The sequence below is a fragment of the Micromesistius poutassou genome, assembly GCF_964030765.1.
Source record: "Micromesistius poutassou genome assembly, chromosome: 3".
NCBI lineage: Eukaryota > Metazoa > Chordata > Actinopteri > Gadiformes > Gadidae > Micromesistius > Micromesistius poutassou.
In genome coordinates this window covers 15883344-15895108 of record NC_140273.1, presented here as the reverse complement: position 1 = coordinate 15895108, position 11765 = coordinate 15883344, and the positions used below count along the sequence as shown (strand labels likewise).

The 11765-nt window shown below is 45.4% G+C and overlaps 2 protein-coding genes and 1 pseudogene across 3 annotated transcripts in view; all 3 read left to right on the top strand.

The window, feature by feature from the left end:
- The window catches only part of LOC311341063 (protein sidekick-1-like), a 209210-nt pseudogene extending 208875 nt beyond the window's left edge, over positions 1–335 (top strand). The window contains exon 33 of the transcript XR_014684114.1: positions 1–335. This exon is cut by the window's left edge and continues 90 nt beyond it. The product of XR_014684114.1 is annotated as a protein sidekick-1-like (transcript).
- A 3015-nt stretch (positions 336–3350) lies between these two features.
- LOC311340763 (uncharacterized protein) lies at positions 3351–7049 on the top strand. The gene is made up of 2 exons (XM_084465643.1): positions 3351–3486; positions 4133–7049. The coding sequence occupies exon 2, from the start codon at positions 4206–4208 to the stop codon at positions 6882–6884; it is 2679 nt and encodes an 892-aa protein (XP_084321769.1). The 5' UTR covers positions 3351–3486; positions 4133–4205; the 3' UTR covers positions 6885–7049.
- Positions 7050–7283: 234 nt separating this feature from the next.
- Positions 7284–11418, top strand: gpank1 (G patch domain and ankyrin repeats 1). Its single transcript, XM_084465646.1, has 4 exons — positions 7284–8088; positions 9455–9596; positions 9831–9918; positions 10029–11418. The coding sequence occupies exons 1-4, from the start codon at positions 7624–7626 to the stop codon at positions 10477–10479; spliced, it is 1146 nt and encodes a 381-aa protein (XP_084321772.1). The 5' UTR covers positions 7284–7623; the 3' UTR covers positions 10480–11418.
- Positions 11419–11765: the final 347 nt, after the last annotated feature.

Genomic DNA, 11765 nt, shown 5'->3' with positions numbered 1-11765 from the left:
CGCCAGCCCAAGGGCCTGAAGGGGACGCCGGGCCCCGCGGGGGGCCCCTTCGCCTACGAGGACTGCATGGTGGCGGCGGCAGCGGCGGCGGCGGTGGCGGCGGCCGGGGCGGGGGACGGCGAGCCCTACTACCAGACGGTGGTGACCCAGCACAGCGCGGGCGGCGCGTACACGCCCACGGGCCAGCCGGCGCTCACGCACGTCAACCCCAACACCAACCCCCCCGGCTCGCGCACGCCCCTCACGGGCTTCTCCTCCTTCGTGTGACACGCGGAGAGATAGAGGGAGAGAGACAGAGGGAGAGAGAGAGAGAGAGAGAGAGAGAGAGAGAGAGAGAGAGAGAGACGCACGCCGGCACACACACATGAATGCGTTTTGCATCTTCACCCACGAACGGGCTTTGGACACGACGGATGGGGAGTGGGGGGGGGGGGGGGGGGGGGAGGGGGAGAGAGGGAGGAGGGAGAGAGAGCGTTGACGAAAGGGACTTCATGCCTCTGAGCACTGAAACGTGCGCACTCTTCTCCACGCGTTTGTGTGTGTGTGTGTGTGTGTGTGTGCGCGCGCGTGTGTGTGTGTGTGTTTGCACAGAGATCCTCACTGTGTTTATGACTCCCCCCCCCCCCCCCCCCCAAAACTCGTCACCCTTCGCACATCTACGTCACTGTGTGCGCTCTGCCTGCGCACTCACTCGGGCACAGACACTCGAACACACACACACACACACACACAGATTCAGGACACGACCAACGGCCGCTCTGGGGAGAAGGCTCTGTGTGCGCGTGTGCGTGTGTGTGTGTTGACGCAACACTCGATGTGTAGAACGGTGTTTAGGTGAGAGTGTGTGTGTGCGCGCGTGTGTGTGTGTGTCTGTGTGAGTGTGTAATGTGATACATACGTACAAAAGCCGAGGAACAGAAAGACACAACGAAAGCCAAAACAGTGGGATGTGGCATTTCTGCACAATACTAAATATGTACTTTTTTTCGATGTGCGCACAAAATCACCAACGACAAAAACACACAAAAAAAAACTCTCTCTCTATCTCTGTGTGAATTCCGGAACCCTCCCTCAGAGAGATGGACTTGCAGGGGAGGGGATCATGAATAAGGAAGAGAGACTGCCCTGTTGTGTGTTCGGGGGGATTGGGTGGGGGGGGGGGGGGGGGAGGGGGGGGGGCAGCTGTTGTTGACAAACTCGTTAATGTAAAGTAAACACAAGACGCACGGAGCTGTCCGCCAACGCCGCCCAACGCCAAAGGAGGGACAGAAAAAGCAACAAGAGGAAGAGGCAGTGGTGTTTCGATGGTCGATAGATGAATTGAAGTTAAAAAGGTGTCACAAGATGTACCACCATGTTTGATTTTTTTTACCGTTTCCTGTCCGTCGCGGACGTTTCACAACTCACAGTCAAGCTAGCACTGAGCCAAGGCGCGCATATTTGAAACATTTACAACTGGATATTTTACCGCTCTTGGTTATGTTTGTATTTTTCAATTGTGTTGTGTTTGAGTGTGTGTGTGTGTGCGCGTGTGTGTGTGTCTGCATGCGTACACACAAAAAACGTGCGAGCGCGAATGAGCGCGCGTGCGTGCATATTATAGAAGCCCCCCTTTGATCCGTCTGTGTATATTTGTTGGTCATTGCTGATTAGAGTGTGCCACCGTGTGTGTATGCGCATATTTTTTTAGAATGGATTTTGTACAGAGGAAACCCTTTTCCTCTGTACTGGAAAAGGGTTTCTGTAGCCTGCATACTCTGTGCTGCTGTATGCAGGCTGGCTGGCTGGGTAATGCAGTTCAGAGTCTGATTGTGGACACAGCACTGGAGAAAGCGAGTGGTTATCCTCTGGACAGGGGTGGAGGGGCGAGGGACATCTAGATACATGCTCATGTTAGGTGTATACATTTCAGTTGCAGTAGAGTTGTAACTGAACCAGTGCTATAATTGACGGCGGGCACGAATACTAAATGAGTACTTTGCGTGTACTTGTACTTGAGTGCAAATAGACACCAAGGGCACCGTACAATCGTAGGGGCCCTCGGGTCGGCCCACTTGCTCTTCACCTCCTCATGCCCACGACCCCCCCCCCCCCACTCTCTCTCTCTCTCGCTCACTCATTCTTGTTTTCAGTTCCATAACGTGTGTGAATAAATGGTCCTTGTTAAACCCCATGACCCTGTGTTTTAAGTGTTTTCAACAGCCTGCCACGAGTGTACATATTGAGTAGGCACACACTTTTGTATTCTACCTTATTTATATTCATAGATGGTGGGTAAATTGGAGGGAAGGAGAGGATGATGTAAGAACTGAATACCAGAATAGGTTTATCTTGTCAAAAGAAAAAAAGGCGATTATTCAGGGAACAGAATGTATTATGATCTTTAAAAGCAAGATATAAACAGCTTGTGTTGTCCAAAATGTTTGGCAAAACAAAATTCACATCCTTTTTAAGGATGTTTCATCTACATTTATCAAGGGAACCATCCTATACCTAAATACCTATCCTATACCTAAAAGGGATGTGAACCAATAATATGCAACTTATGCAAATCAGATATACCATTAACATCTATATCAATATGACTTTGTCGTTGAACTGGGTATTGAACTGGGTATTCTGTCCAACCAAACTGTTGAGGTCAAGTATTTAAGAGCAAAGTCGTTTTGTCATTAAACAACAAATGCTTCTTTGTTTTTTTTCAATGTCTGTAATATAAATCTTAAAGGCATTTTCGTCACTGTGTTGCTGTACATACACACACATATACACACACACACACACACACACACACGATAAGCTATGTTGTTTTGTGTTTTTTTTGCGAAATAAATATTGGGTAAATGTCAAGTTTGGCTTTAATACTGGAACAGTATTATGGTACATACTATTAATTTATGAACAGGTAAATTAATAGCATATGAATGCTAACCATAAAAGTGGTAAACGTTTACGTCAGTCTGAAAGTGTGTGTCAATAAAGTGTCAATACTCTCAATACTGTCTCTCTCTCTCTCTCTCTCTCTCTCTCTCTCTCTCTCTCTCTCTCTCTCTCTCTCTCTCTCTCTCTCTCTCTCTCTCGATCTGCAAACATCTAAATGTTTTTGTTATGTATTTCTTATTTTAAATAACAGTTTGAGATTGTCCTGATTAATTAACTTATTACCAATTGGCCACTAAGGAAAAGGTGAATATTCGTGGGCGCTGCGATGATCTTCCATGCCAGCCGGGGCAGTATAGTCACTGGAATAATCTGTGCGTGAACCCTATGTCCCATACCTCAGTGGAAGAAGCATGTGCACTGTAGTGCATCGCATCCTGCATGCAAATACATACATCCATGCTCGCATCGTCTGACCTGGTTTGTCTTAAGGAAGATAAAGGGAATTAACGAACTTTTCTACATGGTTTGCCTCAAGAATCGCACTCCATTGTGCATCCCGACAATGAATCCCTTGAAGCCTCTTTCTTCATAACGTTTAGAGAGGTAAGAACTGAAACACATGGTCGATTTAACGGTATTTGTTTTCATTCTTTACAGTAATAATGCAGTTGAACCTACTGCAATAACATGTAATAACCGAATAGTCTCTAGCTAGCGTTAACTCTATTCCAGCCATTCAGGCCGTATGTGAAGGTGAATTGGGAAGAATTTTGTCAACACACAGTCGCAGTATAAAAATATAGGTTACCTGTAAGGGAGAGTTAACTATTAATGGTACTGTACGTAATATTCGAAAGTGAAAAACGGCAAGTTCTGAAACCGAACAACACAAATCGTCTCCTCTATGCTCTGTGACGACTGACAGGTTAGTGGTATTGTGCTAACAAGTCACGGAAGAGATGCCCTGATTGGTCAGAAATGACCCAGGAGAAGTACTGAGGCAGGCTCAGGCAACTAGAAACAGATAACGTTATTCTACCAGTACATTTCACTAACTATTAGCTGGATGGCTTGGTCATTTCTAACAAATTCCACTCAAATAATAGCTCTTCAATCTTCTATAGTTATTTTATATGTTTGATTTGAGAAATAAAAAGCACATGCTTTATGTTTATTCTTGTTGGTTGATGTACACAGAACTGTGTCACAAAGTTTTCTACCCTGTGCTTTTTTTCTTTCTGTTCTCCAGGGTCTTCGTTTCTTCACCCATCACCCCTTCCTGATTTTACACAACTCTAATTCATCTTCTACAAACAATTGGCATGCAAAGCATAATGGCTGAAGTTACAATAGAATTGGACGAAGAGAATGAAACAAATACACCATTCACAAAGACACCAGAGCCGAAAGTGATATTATTGGCTCCACCTGCATCTTTTCTACCCTTGGCCGGTAAGCCGACTTTACCATGGGAAAGATGGCTCAGGTCTTTTGAACTGTATCTCGACCATCTTGGCAAAGCTAACTTATTGGATTCCACTAAGTGTGTACTCTTGCAGCACTGTCTAGGAAAGGAAGGACAACTTGTGTATGCTCAACTTTTACCAGGTGAAACCACATACAAATCTGCCAGAGCTGCTCTCACTACTTATTTCAGCCAACAGAGAGAGGCTCCTTCAGTGCTTCTGTGCGTTCAGAATGTGTCTTGGGATGAAGAGAGCGGCCCCTGTAGGGTTGAACCGCTGCCTGGACAAAGAAGAAGTGATAGACTGAAAAAAAGAAAACGTCCCTCCATTCCAACCCCATCAATTTTGTCTGTAGCGGTTGAGGATATGTATGACTATTCCAGTGATGGGAAGTATCATGATGAGGAGGATGAAACCAAGTGTGATGGCGACTCTGCTGGTGATAATGACTCTACGGTTGACTCTGCTGATGTTGATTCTGACTTTAGAATTGATAGCAGTGAAATGGATGATGTAGAGAGCCATGAATCAAGGTATATCGACATTGCCGGTGCGATTACCTATGGCAGTTCCTCAGCCAAGGGGGATTTCACGAAGGGCAAACTGTTCTGCTGTCCACTCTGTGCAAAGGTATTTGGACGGAACTACCACCTGCATAGACACATGAGAGCTAAGCACGGCCGCTCTGCATATACCTGCTGTATATGCAAAGAAAGTTTAGGAAGTAGCAAGGCACTGCAGACACACAGAGAAGCCCATGCTGCACTGAGATTTGCGTGCCCTGATTGTGATGAAAAGTTCTCCTTTAAGTATATGCTGCTGAGTCACATTCAGTCCCACCGAATCAAACTGAACAAAAAGGATAATTGTAGCGAAGGCAAACATAATTCGAAAAGGGTTGGAGATGAGAATAGCTGGGTGGTTGGCTCTTGGTCTGATGCGCGGGCAACTTTGGACGAGGATGGACCTAAAAAGTCTGAAGAGCTAACGGAAAGTAACGGTGAGCAGGCAGAGGTAGCGGAGACAAAGGCAAAGCGTCATTCCTGTCCCATATGTCCCGACCGGAGCTTCAGAGGGGCCTCAAAGCTGGCCCGACACATGAGGAGTCACACGAAGGACAAGCCGTTCTCCTGCCCGATCTGCGGAAAGTTATTCAGCCAGGACTACCACCTGAGAAGACACCTGAAGGTCCAGCATAGTGTGGCCGAGTTCATCTGCTCTAAATGTTGGAAATGGTTCAGTAGCGTGGAAGAGCTCGAAAAGCATGGCAGCGCCCACAGCTCAAGTGAATATCCGTGCCCTCGTTGTGATAGAATATTCTACAGTAAAGAATCTCTTTTGCGCCACTCCGAGGCCCATTCACACGACAAACAGGCCCACCTGGACTATGCCAAATGGCGGCAAGTCTTTGCCGTGTCCATTGAGATCCATGGCATGCAAAAGAAAAAGAAAATGTTTGAGTGTCCGTATTGCCTCAAGGCTCTTGCCCTTCAGAAAACTCAGCGTAAACATTTAACAATGCATGAGAAGGAAATGAATGGAACTTGTCCTAGGTGTGAGGAGATGTTTGGTTCTCTGGAAGAGCTCAGGACGCACATGGAGAGCCACACCAGGTATCCCTGTGCCACCTGTGGGAAGCAGTTTAAACTTGAAAATGCGTTAAAGAAGCATGAACAAGTTCACAGAGACGAGTGTCGTTACTGTGCGCTGTGCAATAAGTACTTTGTGAAATCGTCGCATTTCAAGAAACACATGAAGTTCCACGTGAAACGGGAGTCCAAGTGCCCGCACTGCGACGGCGTCTTCCTGCGGTTGGCGTCTTTCAAAGTCCACCTCCGGAGCCACGTGGACGAAAGACCCCACCAGTGCCCCTGTTGCGTCGAGTGCTTCACCGTCAAGTCCGACTTTGAGAAGCACCGCCTGAAGCACAGGAAATTCAAAGGGGCGCACCCGTACTCGTGCACCCGGTGCGACTACGCCTTCGCCACCCTGAGCGAGCTGAAGGCGCACATGGGGCAGCACAACGAGGAGCCGGCCCTGAACTGCCCCCACTGCGGTAAGCTGTACCTGAACAAGGCCAAGCTGGAGAGGCACATCAGCATCCACACGGGGGAGCGGAGACACCTCTGCTCCATCTGCGGCCACGGCTTCGTGGGGGCGATGTTGCTGAAGAGCCACATGGCGGTGCACAGCAGCGAGAAGGCCCACAAGTGTACCCTGTGCAGCAAGAGTTTCAAGACGCAGAGCGGGCTGCGTAGCCACAGTGCGCGCCACCTGGCAGCGCCGCCCAGGTTCCCGTGCTCCGAGTGCGGGAGGTCGTACGGCCGCATGGTGGAGTTGAAGATGCACCAGCGCTACCACACGGGGGACAAGGCCCACAAGTGCACCTGCTGTTCAAAACGTTTCATTACACATTACAAGCTCAAGGTGCACATGAGAACTCATACGGGCGAGAGGCCGTACGCCTGTTCCCAGTGTGGACAGACCTTTACGCAGATGGGTGACAAGAATAGGCACGTGAATAAATGCCACTAGCGAAATATTCTACAAATGTACTTTGTAAATGTCTGCGGTTTTGCCATAATGTTGATTTGTGATTGATATGTAAAAATGTCAAAGTTATAAAAAGATTTATATATGGGTTAGGGTTAAGCCTCCTTCAGTTGGATTATTTGACATGAAAGTGTAAAAATAGTTCATTCTAAAATTGTGGTTACTAATAGTTTGATGTATATTGTATTTTGTAATAGCAATTGGTTCGATTATAATTAAAAAAAGTAGGTGGAAGTATTAAATAAAATAATCTGATTGTTTGTTTTAGCAATGATTTGAAAAACATTGATGCAGTCCCCACGTTCACCATAGGAGGCAGTGGCAGTCATTCTGAAAATACTGACTACAGCAGAAGAAGAAATTAGCATCTTGGTTGTAAACCGTAAACATACAAGATCGGCGTGTCTTCTAGTCTTAAATAATTGGATAGTAGCTAAGTAATGTTGAAATGAAAGATTGTTATTTACCTTAAGCGACCGCTTACTATTAATAATTGTGCAATGCTTCAGTTTAAGTGATACAAACTGGTGTTTTTCAAGCAGTAGTCTAGCTGTCGTTGGCAAATAGCATGGCTGTGGGCAACAATTGAATTGAGTAAGCAATTGAGTTATTGTAATTGCGATTTACTGACAGCATGTTGAGATCCGTTCCTTTTAGATGAGGCTTCTGCGTAAATATGTCGGAGGGGTGATAATCAACCCCTATTTCTGGCATTATCACCATGGCTGGTTTGGGCTTTACTCCCGCAAGAGAGCAGGACACTTGGATAGACAACAGTGAGAAACCCTCCCTTCTTCCAAACGCGATAAGTGGGGCTGAGGCCAGGTCGTTTTACGAAAGTCTGGTGAAGGAGACTGATGGTGACGGAGCAAGGCAGAACACACTCAAAACGAATACACGTAGGCGAGGAGATAAACATCGGAGAAGTAGTGGTAGACGTCATGTAGACCGAACAGTAGAAAATAATAGCAGTCGAGGTGAACACAGCCACGCCAGGACACGAGGACGGAGTCCCCATGGACGCCCAGAAAGACCCCAAAGTGGCAATAGAGCACAGCCCTCCAGGCAGACGGCCCTCTCTGGAACCACGGAGCTCCACGGCCTCAAACTCCTGCGGTGTGCCCAAGAAGGTGACGTCTCTGGTCTGAAAGACTTGCTTTCACGTGGAGTGGACATCAACTTTCAGGTAGAGTTGGTTTTGTTTTATGGAGCTTACTGGCTAAAGTAGGAGCCTTGCTGATAAAAACCCATGTTCGTGGTGGGGGTTAGGGACAGGGGCGTAGCACCAAATTCTGGGCCCTATATACAAGAAGTTCTGTTGGCCCCCCCACTAAAAAAACAAGTTTTACTAGCAGGCAGCTAGGATGATATAGCCATTTTGTAATGCAATGACGTCTGCGGCTAACTATCCTATATGCCATAGGTTATTATTTATCATGTAGCCTAATAACGGCTTAGTATTCATTTTATATTAGGTTGCTTTAAATCAGTAGACTGCTTTTGCAATATTAGCCTACCGTACACTTTATTTATCCTTTACCTTAATAACCAAGGCCTTTTCAGCACATATAATAAAGCCGTAATATATACAATATTCACATAGCCACAGGGAGCAGCACCGAACACATATATTAGTTAAGAGGTAATATCCTCACATGTAATAAAAGCTGTAACACTTGCACATAGTCACAAGGGGGCAGCAGCGGATCACACATAGATGAAATGGGCAGGTTTAAACGTCGTAGAAGACGCCCACCTTTACCTACCTATTTGAACTCTGACTTTGCGTTTTAACAGCGGAATCTCCTGGGCAGCCGATTAGATATTCAGCTTGGAGACGCTCCGAGCGTGTAATATACAATTCCTCTCCTTTTGTTTCATAGACAATAGACCAAAGCCTTTACCAAATAAAGTGAGTTAAAAGCGATCCTGTTTCGGCTGCCTTTTCTGGATTAAAAGAACACAGCCTCATCATTTGAAAGTGTAGCCTATTGTCTGCTCTTGCTTTGGGTTGTCTCTGTTTGTTTTAGCAACGAGACCGGCGGTAGTTAAGAATGGGGTTTCATCTTGTGTGTTGAAACGTTTGTGCTCACCTTTCTTAGAAAATAAGTTAGTCAGAACCTGACTTCTTCAATTTTGTCTTCCTTCCCTGTCTTTCTTCACCTTTCTCTTCTGAGAGCCAGACTTCAATTTATTTAACTGTGGCTGTGACATATTGCCGCATGACATTTAGTTATGTTATTAAACTATTTGAACAACAATCAAAAAATACAAAAAAAAACCAAGCCTGTCCCCCTTACACCCGCAGTCCGTCTGCCCTGGTTAGGGTTAATTAAATCAAACCTAATGCTCAAAACCTGCCAATAATGGTAAATCTGTTTCTAGTTTATATCGATATTTACCTATCAATATACCATGTTCATGAAAATCCGGCGTTATAGGGCCTTGGAATCAGCAAAGCAAATCACACATTTGAGTTTGGTTCTGTGTGCTTAAGAGGTCATGCACTCTATTGTCATTTCAAAGCGATCACTTGTGTTATTCGGCTGCAGGATTCTTTCTTTTGGACCGCCATGATGTGCGCAAGCTCGGCTGGCCAGCGGGCGGCTGTGAGGCTTCTGCTGGGACGGGGGGCAGCATGGGTCGGTGTGGTCGACACGCGGGGCAGGGATGCCAGAGAACTGGCGCACGAAGGTACGCCTAGTCACTCCCATAGACGAACCCTGGCAAAACACCACGGTGTGTGCTGTCATGAAGACTGACCAAACACCAATAGTCACTGAGACTATTGTAAGTTAGTGTTATGCTTTGTTATGTTTTGTTTTTGTTTTTTTTGTTATGCATTGCATTTTAAGCTGGATACTTTTGCCTAATAGAGGAATTTGAAGCATTTGTCTGTTCCGGTTTCTGTTGTTGTCCTTTCCTCAGCGGGTCACCAAGGAGTTGTGGAGGAGCTGGATGGCTTTGAAACAAACACACAGCAAGTCACACAGCCAGGCACACAACCTGACAGGAGGTTAGCGGCACACACAACCAACACACATTGCGGCCGTTACATCACATGTCATGTGATGCCAGCTATCCCATTTGTTCTCTCTGACCCATGTCCTCCTCTCCTAACCGCAGATTCCCAGTGCGCCAGTGGTGTGAGATGTGTGGGAGCCACTTCAGCGGCCACGCCTCTTCCCATCTCTCCTCCACCCTGCACCAGTTCAGCCTGCACCATCAGCCCCCCACCCCCCAGTACTGCCTCCCCGCCTCAAGCGCCAGCTATAAGATGATGGTCCGGTACGGCTGGGACCCGCGGACGGGGCTGGGCCCGGATGGGGGCGGGCCCAAGCAGCCGGTGTCTACTGTGCTCAAGAGAGACCACAAGGGCCTGGGCTTTGGACCAATGAAAAAAGCCCGGGTCACTCACTTCCCCGCAAAGGACACCCAGGCGGTCAAGCTTCCCAAGGCCGTAGAGAGGGAGGGCAGAGGAGACAAGGGGAAGAGGAAAGAGGAGTTGAGGAGGCAGGAGATTGATAGGACCTGGGAGAGAGATTTCCGCTCCTCTTTTAATACTAGTGACTACTAGTAACCCCAAGGGTTTAATCTCATTATTTATGTGCTATTTTGTTTTCTTTTGATAACCCTTAGATGTGAATGAGTTATACCTTCATATCACTTCACAGGTTAAAGGAAGATCAAACAAGTTCAGATTGAATGATATGCATTTTTAGTGTGCCCTCCGATCTACTGCAACATTTGGTCACGTTTTGAGCCAAAATATGTGTAATAAGGAGATTTGTTAATTTGTGTTGCATTTACAAATCAAACATGCTATGGGTATAATCCTCAGGGAGATGAACCACGACTTATTAGTATAAGTCTTAAAAGAAACCTCAATAAACATGTATAATATGAAAGCAACTGTTTTATACTGGCGACTTACTTATTAGACGGTTGCGTGACTTGTCCAGGTCTATGTTATCATCGTGATTTATTAGGTACAAAGGTATTGATTTTTTCAATGTAATCGAAAAGGTGATAACTTTATCTTTGCATATATAACATCCCGTGAGCACGCAATAACAAACTTACCTTTAGGGTGAAGGCGAATGCTCCTTTTGTTTTATGACATTGTGAATTTAGGGCAGAAGAGATGTATGAGGCAAACTAGGCATGTGTCCAACCTCTCTAGGTTTTTAATATCAATTATCATGGAAATGAGAATTGATATTAGCAACGTTTTTTGTATTTTAAAATGTACACTGAATATTCATGAATATTATTTTTTTTAATTTTGGTTCTCTCTGCATTTGAGTGCTACTAGTTTTACCTGTGTGTTTCTTTGACTTAGTTAAAAAAGGAATCCAATAAGGGTGTGGATTGTTCTATTCCTCTACAATGATGAATACAACAAAACAATTCACAACAATCAAAATAACTTAGTTGAACAAATACAAACATTTGGATTTATAAAACGAATTAACAATGCAATTTTGATAATCTAGGAATTAAAAGTATAATTTGCTATTTTTTTTTAATGTGCTCTAAAAACAAATTATATCTTGTAGATGCGCATTTTCAGCTACAGTGATCTTATTAGGTATCTCAGGGGTGGACTTCTCAATCCCCGGTAAGGAGGTTTCGAAAACGTTTGGTGCAGAAATTCCCATAGGGGGCGCTATCATTCGTGGTCAAAGAATTAAAAGTATACTTGGTGTCATTGCCTTATTTTGCACGCTGAACTTTATTGAATTGGTAAAAAATGAATGAATGAAGAAATGGCCGATTTCTATATATTTGAAAAAAAAAATTATATTCAATCAATCACTGGAAGTAGTCAGGGACTAGAAATTGACTGGAATAGAGGCCACC

What these genes read in the sequence shown, in the direction of transcription:
- LOC311340763 (XM_084465643.1), top strand. Translation starts at nt 4,206, where the DNA reads ATGCAAAGCATAATGGCTGAAGTTACAATAGAATTGGACGAAGAGAAT.
- gpank1 (XM_084465646.1), top strand. Translation starts at nt 7,624, where the DNA reads ATGGCTGGTTTGGGCTTTACTCCCGCAAGAGAGCAGGACACTTGGATA. An exon ending in GAGTGGACATCAACTTTCAG is followed by an intron (nt 8,089 to 9,454) that starts GTAGAGTTGGTT and finishes ATTCGGCTGCAG; the next exon opens with GATTCTTTCTTTTGGACCGC. An exon ending in GGCACACAACCTGACAGGAG is followed by an intron (nt 9,919 to 10,028) that starts GTTAGCGGCACA and finishes TCCTAACCGCAG; the next exon opens with ATTCCCAGTGCGCCAGTGGT.